This window comes from Condylura cristata, unplaced genomic scaffold (genome assembly GCF_000260355.1).
Source record: "Condylura cristata isolate star-nosed mole 26May11 unplaced genomic scaffold, ConCri1.0 scaffold00023, whole genome shotgun sequence".
In the NCBI taxonomy this organism is placed as follows: domain Eukaryota; kingdom Metazoa; phylum Chordata; class Mammalia; order Eulipotyphla; family Talpidae; genus Condylura; species Condylura cristata.
The window spans coordinates 22,488,610-22,509,414 of NW_004567124.1; the positions used below are offsets into that span (position 1 = coordinate 22,488,610).

At 42.6% G+C, this 20,805-nt stretch overlaps 1 protein-coding gene across 4 annotated transcripts in view; it reads right to left on the bottom strand.

Annotated features, from left to right (window-relative positions):
• The window catches only part of SQRDL (sulfide quinone reductase-like (yeast)), a 44,239-nt gene that overhangs the window by 18,309 nt on the left and 5,125 nt on the right, over window positions 1-20,805 (bottom strand). For all 4 annotated transcript variants that reach the window (XM_012728498.1, XM_012728494.1, XM_012728495.1 and 1 more), the window contains exons 2-4: window positions 5,431-5,681; window positions 2,626-2,796; window positions 1,270-1,323 (exon numbers count right to left, since the gene is read on the bottom strand). In XM_012728498.1, coding sequence (XP_012583952.1) covers window positions 1,270-1,323; window positions 2,626-2,796; window positions 5,431-5,664 — 459 coding nt within the window. In that variant the 5' untranslated portion in view covers window positions 5,665-5,681. The remainder of the gene's footprint in view (window positions 1-1,269; window positions 1,324-2,625; window positions 2,797-5,430; window positions 5,682-20,805) is intronic.

The following is a 20,805-nucleotide window of genomic DNA, read 5'->3' on the forward strand; positions in this document are numbered from 1 at the left end:
AAAATGATGTAAAAATAAACTTTTTAATAGAAAAAAAAAAAATCTACCTCAACAGCAGTGTCAGGTATCATATTCAACCCTAGCAAGGTTCCCAGGGGACAGCACAGCATCTCTACAGTAATAGGTACATTAATAGAGTTTGTTTCTTAGTTTGCTGTAAGAAGCTGCTAAAAACTCTCAGTCTGGATCTCTTCACTCTCCTCACATACACTGGGACTGCTGGGGATGCAGGAACTGGGAGACCTACTGTCTTTGTTAAGTCAACACAGGCAGGGGCGTGAGAGGTATGGATGGATGGACACACACACACACACACACACACAGAAATCCTAACAGTGCCATCTCCATGGAGTCGACTCCACTGTGGTGGTTACTGCAGACCCATGGCCCTGACCCCATCACTCAAACTCGCCTCAAACTTCATACCAATTCATGGCTTCTTTGGACCTTCACAGAATACAAGCCAGAACCTTTTCATTATCTTCATCCTGGACAAGGCGTGATTAGGGTTGTTTTTTAAAGCAGAAACACATTTCAAAGGTGCTATGAGCCAACTCAGATGAGGTCTCTGTCTGATTACTGTCTTGCAGCTTGTGACTTGGCTGTCACCCGCTTTACATGCTGCAATCTCTTATCCACAGTCCCCAAGAAGCTCCCAGAAAAAGATCATAATTACTGACTCGCTCCATTATGTTTTAGAAAAATAAACTGGGATCTCAGAATTGTCAGAGAGCATGTAGATCCCAAGCTCACCGAAAGAGAGCTCTAAGGAAGTTCTAGGGCAGTATCTACTTTTCATTGCTCATTTTGTTATACCAGAAGTGCCAGCCTCTGCACACCTAACCAGACACCCTTCCAGTGTGTGAAGAACTAACTTTGATGATGAACTAACCCCTTAGGTCAGCTTACAATTTCACAATTGAATCATACTTTCAAAAGAAATTTTAATCTGTAATATAGCCAACTCAGTTCTGCTTAGAAAGGGAGTTCTTGTATTGGTGAGGAAAAGTTTGCTGGTTTTTGAGAATTAACATTAAGGGATAGACATGCTGAACCCTCATTAAAGTATAAAGCTAGCATATAACCGCATTGACAAAATCATAGAAAAAAAATATTTCAAGACCACAAAAAGACTGCAGAGAAGTAAAACTAGAAGTGGGTTTCTTAGAACACTTTCTTATCAAAATGAATCTACAGCAACTAAATACAGTTTTTAATCTTGGCATAAGTGCACACAGAAAGTATCACAGAAATATTTCAAAACAGTACCTTCTCATAGTCCAACTGGATTCCGAGAGCAATAATAAGATATTTGTAGGAGATCTGCAACACAAAACAATGTCATTTTAGACCAGAATCCCAAAAGTGGCAGTTAATTTCAGACATGTGTGTCCAGTACCAAGTTTCTGTTTGTGGATGAGTGGGTAGGGGCTCTGGGTGGTGGGCAAGGTGCAGGGCAGAAGCACATCCCAGGCAGCCATCGTAACCACATTCTCTTCGATCTCATCCCACATCTGTGTAATCTGCTCATCTTATATGCTTACTGAGTATTTGGGAAGGAAGGGAGGAAGGCAGGGGCAAGAAAATGCAGGCCAAAGAGCCAAGATCATGAATGCTGTAAAGCAGGTAATCTTGATTAGGATTCACAGAAAGGATACAAAGAATCTCTGAATCCTTGAAATTAAAGGCATAATTTGGTACATATGCACATATTTCTAACAGGACTTTCATCAGGTGCTCAAAGTAATCCACGACCCACAGAAATGTGAAGAATGCCCATAGCCAATGAGTCCCTGCTTGAAGGAAGAGGTTGAGATTGCCACTGGCTCTCAGATTCTACAATTCTGTCAAAATGCTGGTGTGCCAATTTGAAGCAAAAGCAGACAGAATACTAAGGTTCATAACCCGCTGGGGACTCAGGAACTACAGGAGCCTGGCTCAGGCAGGGGACAGAGGTTGGCTGCACTGCGGGCTGCTGTCCTGGGCTCAATGGCGAAATGAGGGACAGGATGCCACAAACTGTCTCCATATCCTGTTCTCATGCCCTCAAATACACAAGGGACAGCAGTTGCTGAAAGACTCTGATCCCTGGCGATCAGGGGAGGGGAGCGACTTCTAAATGTGGGCAATCTTAACATTTCCTCAGGTAATGGATTGTCCTGAGTACTTGATGAAAGTCCTGTTAGTGAGGCTCAGCAATTCTCCTTAGCCCCCAGCACAAACCCTCAGGGGCCCGGTGTCCCGCAATTCTGGGTGGCTACTTCCCAGTATCCCCTTTCTCTGGGAGGCCTGGGGACCAACAGAAAAGCTAGCTGCTTCAAGGGAAAAGGAGGGAGATGTCTAGTATTTTACCATGAAGTACGGCATTTGTTCACTGAGCACCAAACAATAAGGCAAACAGATGGTGTTCAACAAACACATGACTTAGTCATTCACTTAATAACCTTACATCACTCAGTCCTTTCTCTACTCACTATATATATTCCCATCTCGTGCAGCATTCAATACATACACCTATATGCACACACACACACACACACACACACACACTTCCCTCTCACCATGTATCCACCTGGTTGGTAATGACTGGACAGTAACAAAAGCCAAAGGGCCTTCACTGGTTACCTCCTTGCCGTTGTCTGTGTGGACACAGTTCTTGTCTGGGTTCAGCCCAACCACTCTAGCTTTGATCCATTCTACACCAGATGGAATCACAGTTGCTGTGGGACGCCCAGATGAGGATAACTGTTTGGCACCAGCACCCACCAGCGTCCAGATTGGCTGGTAGAAATGTCTCTGAAAAGGAATTATATAGAGATTTATTCTATTTGAGACTTATGAAAAGGGTCAAAGTTAAAGGTACATGCTCATGGTTAAAGCTGGACTCCCTCCTTATCCACAAAAGCTTAGTCACATCCCATACACATCGTAATGTCTCCTAAGCTCTGAACAGCAATCACTTAACACCAGAATTCTGAAAGATGATCAAAAATAAAACCATATACTATCTTTACAGTTCACTGTATCATTTATTTCTGAAAGTTGATTTGGTATTTAACAAGTACATGTTTTAGATATACACACTATATATATATAGATAGATAGATAGATACCTTTAAGTGCACATATAAAGAAAAAGTAAACCCAGTAATCTAAATATATTTCCTCAGGAATATGTGGGGAATATGGTAAATCTGGTTTTCGGGCACTTCTGGAGACCCTTGAAACTTCCAAATGTGCTTTCCAAGCTTATGGGAAATTATAAGCATTCCATATAAGCCCCTCTTCTTTCTCTGAGGTTTTATGCCCCAGCCAGTAAGCACCAAACCCTACTCCATAACACAACACAAGACAACTTCTATTCTCTGGAGGCACTGCTTTAGATGGCCCACTCTTAATTGAAAGCTGGGAAAGTTCTGGACCTGAGGGCAAAGGGCAGATGGTTTAATGTTCTCTGAGAATTCCAATTGAGTCTCTACATTGCCCAAGTGCTTCAGACTGGCTGGACAAAATTGCTAACACACACAGAGAGGTGAAGAGGACATGAGGGAAGACTTCAAAAGCTCCCCTCTAGGCAAAAGTGGGTATGATCAAGCGGAGGGGGGGGGGCAGAGGTCCCCAGGAGTGACCGTTCATTGACTTCAAGTCTGTTTGAAAAGGAAGAGGAGTGAAAATGAAGCTTCCGTTGCTTTTAGACTAGTAAGAAGCATCAGTGCCAGCAAGCACAAAGGCAGACACTGAAGGGAAAGTGGCAAATGCCTCAGTCACTGGCAGATTCTTGAAGAAACCCACATTCATTTCTTGGAGGGCAGGACAATGGCAAACTAGGGAGACCTGTCTCAGTGTCAGTTACAACAGACCACTGGGCACCTGAAACAGCTCAGACCGCTGTCATTTAAAAGACTGTCTGAATCAAAGTCATTTAAAAAGAAAAGTGATCAACCTTTGATAAAGGAGTCACTACCATACATTGGAGAACGTACAGTCTCTTCAAGGTTCCTGAACTACTCTGCCTTGCTAACTGCCACAGTTGCACCTGGAGATTAGAGCAGCCTGATCTGCTGTAGTCCAGGAACCCAGGTCCTCATGAGGTAAAAAAACAAAAAAAAAACAAAAACAGTTTTCATCAATCTATATCTTGCAGCAGGGGAAGAAGGAGTTAATCAGGCAGGGGAGGGAGACACAGAAGAGCTGCGTGGTGGTGTAGTGGCATGTGGACTACTGGTGGGCAGGCCACACCTGAGGGGAACAACAACTATAGAAAGATGAACCACAATGCAAGAAAATAAATTGATATTTTAAAAATGAACAATCTCTTCAACAAATGGCACTGGAAAAAGTGGACCGTCCCATGCAAAAAATGAAACTAGACCATTACTTAATTTCATACACAAAACTTAATTCAAGATAAAGACTTGGATGTAAAATCTGAAACTGTTAAAAATACACCTTCATGAAAGAGGGAGGAGCACTGAACAGGCACCACTTACACATAGTCACCCTGAACTACAAATCCCAGCAGGCCCATGAACCAGATTTCCTGAATGGCAGGCAAGAAGCTGGCAAGAAGCAAGGTGGAAATATATTTGGTGAAACAAAGGAGACACAAGGAGGAAACACATAGAGAGACTTAGAAGAGACATGCTGGTGAGACACACACATGGGGAAGCTGCTCCTGGTGCTTGACAGAGACGAGAGCAGATGTTTCTTTTGACTTCGTGGTGAAGGATGTGGAATATTTTGAATTTTAAGTCTGAATTGTCTCTTCCAAAAAGAAATGTTGACGTCTTAACCCCAGTACGAGTGAATGTCACCTTACTTGGAAAGAGAGTCTTTGAAGTATAACCACACTGAAATGAGGTCATGCTGGAACAGAGTATGCCCTAAATCCAGTGACTGGTGTTCTTTAAAGGCCATGAGAAGATACTGATACAAAGCGAAAGCCATGTAAAGGAGGCAGAGACTGGAAAACAAACCAGGAAACACCAAGGATTTCCTGCAATCACCAGAAACTAGGAGAAAGGCAAGGGATAAATGCCCCTTCACTTCACAGCCATCAGAAAGGATCATGACCCTAACACTTTTGTTTTGGGTTTCTAGGCTACAAAACTGCCTGGTTTAGTGACTGCTGAGAATAAATATCTGCTGTTTTAAGTCACCAAATCTGTGGTGATTTGTCATGGCAGCCCTGAAGAAATTAATACAGATGAGAACATAAATGCCAAGTACATGTTCTCCCTAGTCCCCAGGGATTTGAATGGCCTGGTTTTTATGACCTAAAGGAAAAGCACTAACTGAGGGATATAAAGGCCCAGTGCCTGACCCCACCTTAGACAGACAGACAGACAGACAGACACACACACACACACACACACACACACACACTCACAATCACACTCACACATAGGCACTCCGAAGGGGGACACTCACCTCACTGGGTTCAACAATGGCCACGTTCTCTGCACCCACTCTCCTCTTCATACGGGCAGCCATGGTGACCCCACCACTGCCCCCACCCAGCACCAGCACCTCATAGTAGTTCTTGGCTGTGAGATTGGCCCCAGTGTGCAGCTGAAGTAGCTTGGCCTGCGGGGCACCCAGCCTGAGGAAGCAAGCAAAGAGCCGGGCACGGGGGCCGGATATCACGGTGGCCAGTGGGGACATCGTCTTGCTGGATCAGGCTAGAAAGAAACACACAAGGCTCTGAGTACTGAGGAAGGGGCCACTATGGGACCAAAGCACCTTTTCTTCCAGGAAGGAGAGTCAGGCACTGATCAGTTCCAGCAGGTTCCCACCATCTCCCATCAAGACTACCTTCCCGTCTGGCTGTGGGCCCAAGGTCTCCAAGCTATGCTCCATGCAGAGGTAACAACTGGCTAAGCTTTTCACTCCCTACCCTCCCACTTTTGCAGGACATCCAGAACTTTGAATTAGGTCATCTTTAAAGTCTTCCTAACAACTTGCATGCCCCATCCCTGTCCACCCACAGGTGTAGGGCACCACATGACTATAACCTGCTCTCACCATTCACCTCCTTAGCTCTGACTTTTCAGTTCATTAATGATATATGATTCCCCAGATTGAGACCTGCATAATTCCTTGCCAAAAGGGGCACCTAAGACCCACTGAAACTACTGGATGACTTTGTGGTCCAGCAAGAAACTCCCCTTCTGCGACTCAGAGTTCAAACCAAAGCAATTGGGGCCTTGGCCCCACTCAGAGTCCTCCTGGCTCTCTTGCCCAGAGACATGCAATTTTATCAAATCACTGAGCATAAACTTGAAAGCAAAAGGCCTCTCACACCTTTGGCAATTTCAACCAGATGATTAAAAAGTCCATAAAAAGGAAGGCTGCCTGGTATCATGGAATTATATTTTATGTAAGACTCTGTGCATGTTTCTGACTGGTCTCTTATTGTATTCAATTCAGTATACAATCTCCACCAATAGTTCCTCTGAAAGACACACTTCGCCTTTAGGAAAATGAGTTTCTGAGTGACAGTGTTCTGGCCATGGTTTCACCCCATCCACAGACCTGGCCTGACATCTCAGATACCACCTACTTGCATTGAGGGGCACAGACTCAAAATAGCTTCCTCTTTGAGGGGTAGTTACTGCCCCCAGTTCCAGCACCAAATTCAGCTCTTCTGGTTCAACAATGCTCTATGAACTCTTTATTAAAATGTAAGTGCCCAGCTTGCTAAGTCCAAACAGGGAATGATTTAATTATATGATTCCCCCACCCTGGGGGGTAGAGGGAGACAGTTATACACGTGGATTAGAGAATGGGGAAAGAGGGAAAGGTCATCAGAGGAAAAGGAAAGGTATGGAGGTTGAGATTTTATTTACTATTTTTGTGAAAAGATCTCAGGTATAGGCCAGAGGTTGGGAGGTGAGAGGATTCACCGCAGACAGAGTGGGGAGAGGAACAGGCAGAACTGATGAAGAACACTACTGAGGGGAGCAGCGGGCAGGACGGGAGAGGCCTGATGCGCCACATGTGAGTTTTCAGCTCCCTGGCCAAGAACCCAGGCCTTCTCAGTGGGCCGTCACATGGTAGCACTGAGACCACCATGAGGCCCAGAGCCTGAGTGTTCATTTTAATGAGGATTAACTCTGTTCCAGAGTTAGGCACCTCTGATCACTTCTTCAATATTTCAGATCTGAGAAGGGCTGGGAGGAAGAGACGGGGCCTAGAGTAAACGGAGCAAACTCAGACATTGTGACTGTAAGTTCAAAATCACCATGACCCTTTTAGAAAATAATTTGGCAAACTTTGATGCTACATTTTCATTTCTAGGAATCTAGAGAAAGGGGGAAACTCTATTACTTAAGATGAAAGATCTTTACAAAGATTATTTGTGACACATTTATTCATAATATAGTCCATTCTCAGCCAAATGATTGGATATAAATAAACCTGGCTACAGAAAATCCAACCAGAGGCTCCAACCTGGCCAGGGAAGTCAGGTCACCAACTGTATTAGCCAAGGTTAATTTACAATTTTTTCAAATTAATGTAAGAAGGAGGAACCGGAATAGCAGTCTGAATGTCAAAACATTGGCAAAAGGTTAATTAAAATGTGATTACAGATGACTTATGTAGCCTTTTAAAATTATGTTTACAGAGAGCATATAAAATGCGTATGTAACAGTCAGGATACAAATCAGAAATAGAATAGGAATTAAAACTATAAGAGAAAATTTTAAAAATCAGATAGGGCCACCCTGGTGTTACAAGGCCTTACATCTCAGCCCTGTGAAGCTCTCCATAGCCACTGTGCAAAAGAATGAGTTTGATCCCAGTCAAGGGAGCTCACCTCTCCTGTCTCACCCTCAGCAGTGCACTTCCGTCAATCTGCCTGTTCTGCACCCCACTCTGTCTCTGGTCAATCCTCTCACCTCACCCCACCCCAGTCCACATCCCCATCTTAGGCCTACACCTCAGCTCTTGTATACATAAGTAAATGAAATAAATCTTTAAAAAGAAAAAACAGATAACCAAATGTTAATACCACTTCAGTTGTTTTCTCTGGGTTTCACAATAATGGATGATTTTGATTTCTTCTGCTTTTCCAGTCTATAAATTTCTGCTATAGGTGTATTAATATTATAATATTAAATATGTTTTTATGGTAACATATATAGTCCTCTATATGAACACATAACTTGTGATGGGCTGCCACTGTCATTCTTATTTGATTGAGGCAGAGAGCAGGTTAGTGACTCCCTAAGTTCATACAACCTATGAGTGGTGACTACAATTTGAACTCAGAGGGGCCCTCCCTGGTGGTGCGGTGGGTTGGAGCACTGCACTAGGAAGCTAAGCCAAGCCATGTCCACTTCAGTAAAAGTTCGATATCCACCCTGGCAGTGACCCACATGGTGTGGCAGACCTCTCCTGACTCGCCCGCTGCTTCCCTCAGCAGTGTACTTCGTCAGTGGGCCTGTTCTGCGCCCCACCCTGTCTCTGGTGAATTCTCTCGCTGCCCTTCCACCTCTGGCCTGCACCCCATGTCTATATTTATAAATAAATATAATATTTTAAAAAATTTGAACTTAGAAATTTTGGTACCAGAGTCTGCACTTTATACCACTATACTCTACCACTGCTATGATTTTGATCAACAACAACTAAGCAACATATATGTGATCATTATAATTTTTTTTTTAAAAAAAGCTATTTTCCACACTTCTCAGAAAAGGGAAACCATCTTTCATGGTACTGATGCATAAATATTTGCGATATTGTGGCATAACTATAATCAAAATTTCCTCTTCTTGTTTGTGTGCTTTTCTGTAATGAACTTATATCTAATTTTTTATATTCAAATGTATGATTGAAGAGTAGAGGAAATCACTATTTGATAGAGAAGGAAGAAAGTATTTTATGGTGAACAGATAGTTATCAAAGCCTGTCTTTCAAAATGTCTACAGAAGCAAAATCATCATTTCACTTCCCAGAAAAGGGAAACCTTTTTATCATGGTCCTGATCCCAAATCTTAGCCCCATGGAAAGAGTTAATAGTCAAGAAGAAGGCCTGGTTATATGTCTGGTTTGCAATCACTCCATCTGAGGATACTTAACTTTCTATTTAATTCTCCTCTTCTAAAGGAAAGAGTTTACTCCACTATTTCCAAAAAGTGGAGTTCAGCCAAGAAAGCTAGTTCTGTTTTATCTCAATGGTCAGCCATCACCTCGTTCAGGATTCATATTTATAAGCACAGTTTCATCAACTTCATTAGTAACAGTCATCAAGCAAAAGGTCCTGACCCTTACAGTCGAATTTCACTTGTGAGCTATAAACAATTGTAAAAAACACCAAAAAAATGTATTTACTATGGTGATGGCACACGGGTGATTTGGTGATGGAAAGCCCATGGGGATTACAACTGAGGTGGAAAAAGGCACAAAATGATGTAAAAATAAACTATGATATTAATTTTTTTAATGTGTTTAAGGAAATGTTCCCAGTTTCCAAATACCTGAAAATCTCAACAACACATTCATTCTAACAATGTAAGGTCATCTAAACTTCCAGATCAAAAAAAAAAAAACCACCATGATCTAGTCCTGTTTGTGGAGGGGTGGGGAGTTGAGGGGTATGATACAATGTTGAAGACAAAAACAACCAAGGGCAATGATGGGTTACAGTCATAATTTTTTAATATCCCACTTTAGAATTGTGCTATAATAAAAGTATATGTGTATCTTATATACACTATAATACGTGCATTAATTTTGTGTATATATACATGTGTGTATATATGTGAGTGTTTACATATATGAATTAAAAATATATGTGACGTGTGTGTGTGTGTGTGTGTGTAGACTTTGTTCTCTGCTCCTTGTAACTTCCTAAGAACAGGAATTAATAATAATAAACCCCTTTGACCATGACTGGGTTTATGCCACTGAGGAGATTCCAGTCGGGACTCCTAGACAGTTTCAGGATAGGGTTGAGGTGCTGACATAACAAGACCAAATGTGGCATTTAAGAGCCGGAGCTTTCAGGCCCACCCCAAGCCTCTGGGAGGGGAGACATGCAAGAGACTGAATTCCACAAAAACTCTGGAACAAGATTCTGAGAGCTTTCAGGTTGGCAAACATGCTAAAGTATTAGGAGGGTGGCACTGCACCCTCAGAACGGAATGGCAGGTCTGTGCCAACTGATCTGCCCTGTGTACCTCTTCCACTTGGCTGTTCCCTGAACTGCAGACATCATAATAAATCAGTAAACAAGCCCTTTTCCTGAGTTCTGTGAATTATTCTAGAGAATTATGAAATCTGACATGGAATCCTGGGAAGCCCCAAGTTTATAGTCAGCCAGGCAGAAGAGCAACTCATGGGGCCTCACCTGCTGCTGCCATCTGCGTCAGGGGCAGCTATATTATAGGGTCTGGGTTCAGTGTGGGAGTTAATGTCAGAACTGCAACTGTAGGCCCCACAGATAGTGTCAGGAAAACCGTGTTTGGTGTTAAAAGTGGTGTCAGAAAACATCATTCCAGGACCAAAAGGAATGGGTGGTGTTGACCTACATCTTAAAAAAAAAAAAAAAAAAGTAAAAAACAGGCAACCAAGCACCAGTCACAATCCACAATCTTAATGAGAAGTGGGAAAAGCCAAAGTTCACCCAGAAATCAATAAAAAGGTAGCAGAAAAATCTCTGTCAATAAAATAAGTAGGAAAGCATAAATCTAATGTCATATGCTAGTCTCCCTAGGAGGTAGCCTGAAACACATCCACTTGTGTTACAAAATAAAAACTATTAATGACAGGGAAGAGTGTAGACCCTTTATCACATCCTTTATACAAACTGAAATACATACACATACTTTAAAAAAATAAAAAGCAGTAAGTAATTTTCATTTAACAAGTGGCACCTACAATACATTTTATAATTAAATACCATGATTTTAAGTTAGATGAAAATTCCTCAGTTAATCCTAAATCAACTCAGTCTGTCCTTCCAAAAATCAAAATAAAAGCTTTGCTGTATTTGTAATGTAACTGGAGAACTAAAATCCCTCCTGGGTATCTCCTACTTACCTCTCTGGCTGTGGACTCTGGGTCCTAGTCTACCTCAGTCTTTGGGACTCCACACCTTTGTGCAAGCCAATCCCTCCTGGACAAGCAATGCTGATCTCTCCTGGGTCAAAAGCTCCCTAATCTTATGTCAGGTGACTTGCCACTCACTGGATGTCAGCTAGGAAACCCAGCTGAGTGAGGATTAGTCAGAGCATTCTTCGTGAAAGCTCCATGGGGCCTGCGAGACCTGGATTCAACCTTGCAGTTGTTTTTTGCTCTTGAGGAAACAGTGGGTCTTTGTATGGTTCATCACTGGTTTAGTTCAAGTCTGAGTCAGGCTGGGGTCTCTTTGCCTCAGGTTTCAAAACCACCAGGCCAAGCTTTAACACCTCACCTTTATAGAATATTTCTAAATTCAAAAAGAAAAACAGAAAACCAGCACTCCCACCCCATTCTTCCCACCCAGTCTCCCAGACACAGGCTTCCTGGGACAAGCTTACTCTGAGCTGATATGTCCTGATGTCTGGATCCCGAGCTCCTAATCTTTGAAACATGAGTGAGCTTTGTCTACGCGGCTCAGACGGGGCTTACCCTAGTGACCAGAGGGTGGGTCCTGGAAGGCCCCGCCTCCTGCACTAGCTCCTCCCCTTGGCCTTTCGCAGCCTGTTCAGTTAAATCACACCTGTCCCTATTTGTATCTTTCAAAGAAGTTACTGTCAGGAGACAAGTTCTGACAGAAAATGTAGGGAAAACTGTCATCATGAGAGTTAACCAATGTTGAATGTTTACCAGTTCTGTCTTATTTATGTTCTGTTAGAGATGCCATAAAATAAGTTTGTAAAGGGGGTGATCGTATCACTGATTCATAGATGAAAACAAGAAGGCTTAGTGTAAGTTTAGAGAACTTTCCTAAGAAGGCCACACCACTAATTTAAGTGGCAGAGTTTAATTCACAGTGACCACTGACTTTTCACAGCTAGGCATAAGGGAATCAGGAAAAAGTGCCTACCAGCTGAATTTTATTTACATTTGAATTTAAAGTAGCTTATGCCCCCCATGGAGTGGGGTGGAAAGGAATGTGTGCTATTACATTTTAGCTTACTAAGCAAATTGAAAAGAAAAAAAGGCTCAGCTTTTTTGTGGGAGGCAGTTTGGGTATGGTGCAATAATGGCATTGATATAATGTTTAATAGCCCTTGTCTTTCAGAAATCTACACTGTGATACAGAATGTAGAACTACGTGGGAGAATAAATGACACATGATTGCCCAAGAGTTGATAATAATTTGAAAGCAACTATGACGGTTGATTTTTGTGCATACTATAAAGGTTCCACAGTAAAAAAGCTAAGATGAACAAATTAATAAAGCAACAAAAACTGAAAAAAGCACATTACAATGTAGAATAGTTTTCATCTTTCTGATGTCACAAAAGCATTAAGATCTGGGCTTTTCTCAAATCATAACAAGATAAAAGAAATACAAGTAATAGCAACACAATTATAATCAACTTTTCCGCCATGGACATCCAGTTTTACAACTCACATGGCCTGTGCCTGGCCTACACTGGAGGTATTGGTACCCCTTTACAAATAGAGAAACTAAGGCTCAGAGAATACGGTGAACTTCCAAAGGTGACACAGTAAGTCAAGAGAAGGGCCAAAGCATCACGGAATCGTTTCTGTGGACGGCAACTTTATTCTGAATCCCCTTTGGAGCTGCACTGCAGGCATTAGCGGGAGCAGGCAATGCAGAAGTGGAGAGGTACCAGCTGGACAGTCTCCCTTTTGGGGTCCCAGAATAACCTCTTAGCTGGGAGAGGACAGGCAAAAGAGTCCCAGGACCCTACTGGTCCCAAATGCTGTCTCCCAGAGGGGCAAATCTAGGTTTTATGGAAAATAAATTGGGGGTTGGACATTACAAATATAAAATTAGGTAGAAGAGTTCATATTAATTTTGGATAAGAAAATAAACCACAGGGCACAACAGGTTAAAATGTAACACTGTGAAGCTGTCCCCAGCCTCTGCAGCATGAGTATGATCCCCAGCTAGGAAGGTGACCCACATGGTGTGGCAGACCTCTCCTGACCCTGACCCACCTGCTGCTCCCTTCAGCAGTATATTTCAGCACATTTCCCTATTCTGCTCCCCACTGTCTCTGGTGAAACCTCTCAACCTCTGGCCTGTACCCCAGTTCTTGTATGCATAAATAAATATTTAAAAAAATAAAAGAAATCAATAAATAATTGGATGTTTGGTGATACGGTATTCTCTCTTCTGAGATCTCTTTTAGGCAATTTATTAGAAAGATAAGCAGAGCAAAGCTTCCTGGTTACAATCAGATTACCTCTCCCCTCCTGGAACCTGTCAGAATTCGCTGTACCCACAGGGGCCTATGCAAGAGAGCAACCCTAAAGGCTTCATTTCATTGGCTTCTGAATAAATCCACATCTGGTGCCTCCTCTAGGACTCTCTTCCCACCCACCCCTCTAAGACTCTGAGGACTAGATGGTCCTTCCTACCAGTGCTGAGCTTTGGCAAACCCCCCTTTAAAACCTCCCCAACATAACATGGCCACTTTGAGGAATCTAATCCCTACTGGAACTGGCCCAGCACTCCCTCTACCACATGTACTAGCACAGTGCTAGGTGTGACATAGACATGTGATCCCATCTTACAACTTGAAAAGGGGACACTGAAGGAAATGCTCACATCCTCAAGGTCTCACAGCCAATAAAGGACAAAGTCAGGATACTACTAGAGGAGACCGAAAGGACTAAGAGGGGAGCCACAAAAAACATCCTCACGTTCCCTATTAGATGAGGGACACTCCTGGGAATCAGCTCACATGACTATGGAAATTGATTAGTCCAAGATCCACAGTCAGCAAACGGAGACCCTGATGAATGGAGGGTGTAGATTGAGTCCAAAGGTCAGCAGAGTCAGAACTCAGGTAAAATTCAGAAGAGAAAACTAGGAAAAAATTGATGTCCGAGCTCAAGGCAGTCACAAAGGACAGATTCTTTCTCACTAGTCAAAGGGTCAGCCTTTATGCTCTGTTCTGATCTTCGACTGATTGGCTAAGGCTACGGGCACAGGGGAGGGCAATACGCTTTACTCAGTCTACTGACGGTCAGGAAACACACTTATTGATAAACCCAGAATGTGTCACTAAATCTCTGGGGATGCAGTAGCCCAACAAAGCAGACATAAATTAAGCACTATACCCTCTGACTTTAACCAGAAAAGGGCAGGTCCTTTCCGGAAAAATCTCAGAAAGCTGTAAGTGCAAATAAAAATGCCAAACGTTGCCCCAAACATGCTATGGTTTCTTGCCTTAGGTAAAGATCGCAGTCCTACTTGTAGGACCAGACACTTGAGGAAGGCTTCCTGGAGATGTTTTCAGTCTTATTTTATTAATCATGATTTAAGGTTTTCATCTTTATGACTGTCTGACATTTGGGGATCTTGCTAATCCCAGAAAGAATGCCCCTCCCAGCATTAGCTAACTCCTAAAGATAGAAAACACCCTTTTTGAAAGCTCTCTTTTGGCATTTGAAAGCCAACCCACTGTGGATAGTCTAAGCCACCTACTCCCTCTGGAATTTATACTCCCAACAGCAACATACCTCCACCCTCATCAAGAAGGCCAGGCGGCAGACAACTAGGATCCTCCTATACCCCAGAGCCCATTAAAGTCATTCAAACTAGCTGACTCCAAACTTGGTCCCCTGCTCCCTCTCCCCACCTCACAGAAAGCCACGGAAACAAGGCTTTCCTCCTGCTTTTTCTACCTGCCAACCGTCCCTGGTGCTTCCCCAGATGGCCCTACCTGGAATACTACACCTCCTGTTCCTACCAAGCTCTAAATAAAAATTCCATGACGGGACCTCCCTGGTGGCGCAGCGGGTTAAAGCACTGCACTGAGAAGCTTAAGCCACTTCCGCATGAGTTCAATTCCCGCCTGCCCTGGAGGTGACCACATGGCGTGGCAGACCTCTCCTGACCCGCCCGCTGCTCCCCTCAGCAGTGAACCTCGTGGATCTGCCTGTTCTGCTCCCCACTCTGTCCCTGGTGAATCCTCTCACCCTCCGCATCTCTGGCCTGTACCCCAGTTCTGTATGAATAAATAAATAAATCTTTAAAAAAAAAAAATTCCATGACAATTGTCTCCTGGTTGGCTTCACCTTACCAGATGAAAACAAATCCCAGGAACACTTAACCCACCTGTATTAAACTGCATACACTGCAGATTTTACATGTCTAACAAATGTTTGCTGTGTTCCTTCTCACCTACACGGAACTGTCCGGTGGCATTTAAAAAACAATTGAATTATTAGGACAGGACAACCAAATGGAAAGAGTTATGATGTGGAAATGATACAACAAATTGTCTGGGCCACTGCTTCAAACTTTTGTTATCTTTCTGAGATTTCAAGGTTTAGCCATTTCCAAATATTACTTGTCCCATAACACCCGGGGTTAGGATCATTATGATAATTTTACTTTTAATGAAATAGTTCTCATATAAGCACTAAAATAATTTTTTTAAAAATTAAAGCAATCAAATTATATATTACTGTAGAATGTTATAATTATGTAGGTGATTAGACCAAATTTTTGCAACTAAATAACATATGTACAGTATGACTTTTAATGCAATAATTACTCTGGAAACTACAACACTGGGCCTCCCTTATTCCTGCTCATCGCCTGCTATATTACAAAGTGATATAGCTTCTCCACCTAGGAAAGTTTCTCCATCACTCTTATCCTTTTAAACCTGACAAAAGCGAAGTGACACATCTCCAGAACTGGCTCATAAAGGTGTTTAAAGAACAAGTTTTCTGCAGAATATAAATCTATGTGCAGGTTTACATCTGCACTGAAATTGTCTTCATCATACAGTAGCTAAATTTGCAAACTGAAGATGTGGACACATACTTTTAAGTTGTATTTTTATCACCGATCTATCTCCTGCACAAAAAGTATTCAAATTAAATGACATTTATCCTTTATGGAAATAATGGAGCTCCGTTCTGCTGCTAAGCACCTGGCTCAATGAAAGATCTCACTAATAGTTCATCAGGCTGCTGTAAGAAAATATCATAGGAATTTATTTGTCAGTGTTCTGTGGCCTTTGCAGAACACTTTGCACCCCACCACCGCCACCACCACTAAACAGAGTGCCAGGTGAGTAGAACCTGCCTACTCGAGAAGGAAGCCCCAGCTTCCCCAGGTACAATCACAGAGCACCCCACCAGAGTCAGGGGAACAGGACCTGATAAGAGCCGGGCCAGCCTACCACACCCAAGACAGACAACAAGAAAACTAACAGTGGGGAGAAGGAAAACCTCAGCAATGACCACGAAAGACCTCGGGAACAAAAAGCACAGCAGAGAAAGGACAAATCACCCAACTGAATCACAAAGAGCGGCTCCTATCAGATGCAGACTCCAACATTGCTGTGATGAAGAAAATTAAAGAACTGGGAGACTACAAAGAAAATGCAGAAAAGCAAATAAAATTCATGAGAATTAAGATCAATGAAAAAAGATCAAAACTGAAAACTAAATTTGGTATCAGGAGCAAATAATTGGAAGAGAGAGAAAAACCAGTTCTGGAAGTCAGTTAAGAGGCCAGTGCTGTGGTCTATGTGCAAATGATAAGAGCTTGATTAGAACCTGGCACTAAAAAATACAAATAAAGAGTCAGATAAGACAGAAGTTGGAAAAGAAAATGATTGGGTGAGAGGTGGGAAGGATCCCTGGGGAAAAAAAGAGAGTCAAAGTTGATGTCTGAGCAGCTGAAGAGAGGAAATATGTGGGCAGAAAGGGGGCAGTAAAGTCAGGATCTGTTTGGGTTAGTTTGGGACAACAGGCTTGAGGTTTGAGAAGTGGAATCACCGAGAATACTGCATAACTGTGGACAAGGAGAAGAGCAGCTGAGGGCAGATAACCCCGTGGGAAGAGGGAGAAATAAGACTGGACAGACATATGTCATTTAAGTTTAGATTTGGGAGTTTAATGCTAGACAACTGTAATCTTATTTATCTAGAAGTCACAATGTAGCACCCTATACGTGTTTTCTTAAATCAGTACCAACATTAAAAATTTTGGCTATCTCACCCCCAAATAGTCCAGATTGTTGGCCTGTCTGCATCCACATTCACACATGTCAACACTTGGCTAGAGCTGGAGGGTTCCGGTTCACCCTGGCCCCATTAGGCCTAAGTCTAACTCACTGTTGCCTGCTGGGCTCTGGTATGCACTTCCTTCCACTAGCATTTCCTGCTAATGTTTCTAAGAACTTCTGAGAGCCCTTCAAAGTTCTTGATGATCTGATGTACAGATCCCCTGGCGGAGCTGGAGCTGATACAGTTAACTGAAGCAATTGGGTTGAGTTCAGCATTTTTCTAAAGTTTACTTTGTGCCAAGCAATGAGTTAGAGACTGCAGAGTCTGCGGTGAATTTGGAAGTCTGTCTACTGTAAAAAGAAAGACAAGGATGTGAAGACCGTTGAGGGGCTGTTTTAGAAACTCAGACACCAGTGAAGTCTTGGTGATCCTTGCCCTGTTACAAAGCAAGGATCATTGGTACAGGCAGTCAGTACAGAGATGAAGGCAAGGGTCAAAAAAAAAAATGTTGAAAGAAATTGTGTGATAAATTAGCTATAAAGGCAAAGGAAGAAGAATTTGCACTCATGATCTTGTTCAGGTAGAGATAATAAAGACGGCATGTAAGGAACAATACTGCATTTCTCAAAGGGCAGTAAAACACCACCAACCCCTTTTGCCCATCCCCCATCCAGCAACTTGAAGAGTTAAGAATGGTGGTGTTCACAGGGATTGTGTAGGTTGGGTGCTTCCTCTTGACACACATCCTCTTGAGTAACGGCAGCCTTAGGCAGCCCTAGGCAGCCCTATCTATCATTGTTTCTGTGCTCAGAAACTGGATTACTATATTGTTAACAAATGAAGCAATATTCGTTTAGGCCTGTGAGGCCATGTTAGAACTCTACCTTTCAAAGCTTTTTCTTGTAAGTCCAAACACTTGTTTAAACAAAAGCTCTGGTTGTTGACCAGGAACAAGCCATCCTGGAAACAAAAATGTTTGAATAACTCCCTGATGATTCCAGAGCCATATTGTAGTTCTTTAACTCTTTTCAATGCCAACTATAGGAATTTTCTTTATAGAGTTACAGATTGAGTCACTGATGAGGACTTGGCAGTGAGAGCGGTTCCCTGTGCTGCTGAGACATTTCATACAGGTTTCCCCAGCCTGTACTCTCTGGATACTCAGAAAGCAATATATTTGGGAAGGGACTGACCAATGTTTCCAAACCATAAACCATTTACATAAAGAAAACAATGGCATTCTGGCTCAGAAAAGTAAAAAAGAGATCTGTCAACTGGATGATTAAAACTGAAAGTTAAAAGTTTTGATTGAATTATGCAATGGGAAATGCCTTGTTTTTCTGCTTGCTTTGGCCAACAGGAGCTTCACTGCTCATGTCCTAGTATATCAATAATCACACCTTTGCTCCTGGTCAACTTCACATTGTCAAGTACAATGCCGGCTTCCTTCCAATGTCTGCATATGCTTGTGTGTGCCTGTCCCAACTTCAGAATACACTCATGACCGGAAGGGGAAGTCCGGTGGGGAGGAATTCACTCCCTGTTACAAAGCAAGGATCAGTTTGTGCCCTCTCTCCTGAATCTGTTAAATGATCATAATAAAATTACTCATCAGTCTCAGGAACAGGAGGATTCCTGCTCAGAAGATTCTGAAGGGTGACATTTCATTATAAACACAGACTGGTCAATTAGTCAGGCATACTGTTCCCTGGGATCCAGTACATAAGATTTTAACACAATAAGAAAAGACTCTAATTACAAGTTATTCATCTATTGTTTGAAGAGATGCCAAACTCAACCCTCTCACGGCTAGCACAGAATATGAGGTAGGAAAGTCAGCAGTTAGGCCAAGTCACCTAAGCTCATGTCTTTCCTGTGTCAAACTGAATGACACAGTTCCCTGTTTCTACTAAAGCCTTGTCTAAAGGCATATCAAGGATCCACATTTCAGGCAGTGTCATTCCTTAGTCATTCTGGGTCATCAGCAGAATAAAGGATGGGACTGAGTGGCTTCAAAGGGACCTCCGTTTCCTAAAACTCAGATCTAAATGAGGAGAAAGGGAAATGGAGGTTCACAAGGAGGCATTCAAAAGGAAATAGTTGATTAGAGCTGTGGATTATGACTGCAAAAGGTTTCTAGCCATGCCTAGAATATAATCAGAACAGAAACCTTATCTCCCTTTCTCTTCCGCCAATCCCCACACCTAGACCATTACTGACCATGATTCAACGGGCAACTGCTGTGAAAGAGTGGGCTACCCCAGGTGTAATAAAACAATCAAAGGGAAAAAAAAGTTGTTAAGGTTAATTAAATGCCAGGCATTTTGCTGAGCACTGGTCATGATTTCTCACAACCATTGAGAGTGGAGTACTATTTATCCCCCATTTTATAAGTCACCTGACAACACTGAGGTCATTTCCATGAGTACAATATTAGTGTATGTGTTCTAGCTGACTTTAAAAGCGACTCCTACTATAAACAAGTTTAGACTCTATCACCTAGACCTTGAAAGGCTAACCATTATCATACAAAGCCAGATGGCTGGGAAATAGGGTGTCTCCTCACCCACAACAAGTACCATTCATGAGCTCACTAAAACACAAACCACATCTACTAGACCCACACTTCCTTGGGGAGCGCTCACCAGCATATGTAAACAAAGTGGTTGTTAAAGCACATTATTTCCCTATGGAGACATCACAGGCCATGTGAGAGCAAACTGCCAAGGAAACAAGAAAATTTCAGAGAGTAAATTCACTTTGGCCCTCACTTCCCTCACCCTCTCAAACCTCCCTTCCCGAAGTCAGGGATTACTCCAAGGCTCAAGACACGGATCAAAACTCAGAAATACATTATGGTTAAAAAGGAAAGGCCCCTGATACTTAAGAATGATCACCAACAGCACCCAACCAGCCCCCACCATGTATTTATAAAGCACCTACTATGCGCAAGGCGCAGCAAGTAGTCTGCTTATTTGTTGAAGATGCCATGTTCTACTTTTCCTGACAGTATCATGGCCATGTTCTACTTTTCCTGACAGTATCATGAAGGTGAATAAGACCTTTGATAGTCTCCGAAAGAGAATGAGGGACCACAGAGTATCCAGAGACAGAGAACACGAGATTCTCCAGTGAGGAGAGGGAAGAACAAATCATGCCAGAATCATGGCTTAAAATAGAGAACGCTCATCTGTATTCATTTGCTAGAGTACCACAATTTGGGTGGCTTACATACAAAAGTTTGTTTTCTTAATTTCTGGAGGATGGAAGCCCAAGATCAAGGTCTTTGAGGGCCCCTTCACCTGCCCCAGTTAGCATTTTCACAAAGTAAGTCACAGTAATGGATAGCTAGACCCACTTTCCTACTATCTATTACCATCCTTGTTTGTTAGATTTACATAGATTTTTAAAGGTGAAAATTAAGAAGAAATTAGTTTGCTTCAAGTCTAGCCTGTGCAGCTTGTCGCAATTTGTCCCCACTGTTCCCACAGACCCCTCCAGTGCCCCTCTTTCCCACACGCAGATATTTACCAAATCTTCAGGGTCATATAGGAGTTAGGTAGTGAGTGACAGAGTAGAGAAAGGAGAAAGAAATGAGGAAACAGAAATGTGTTTCTGCCCAGAAATGCTTCCTCATGGGTCT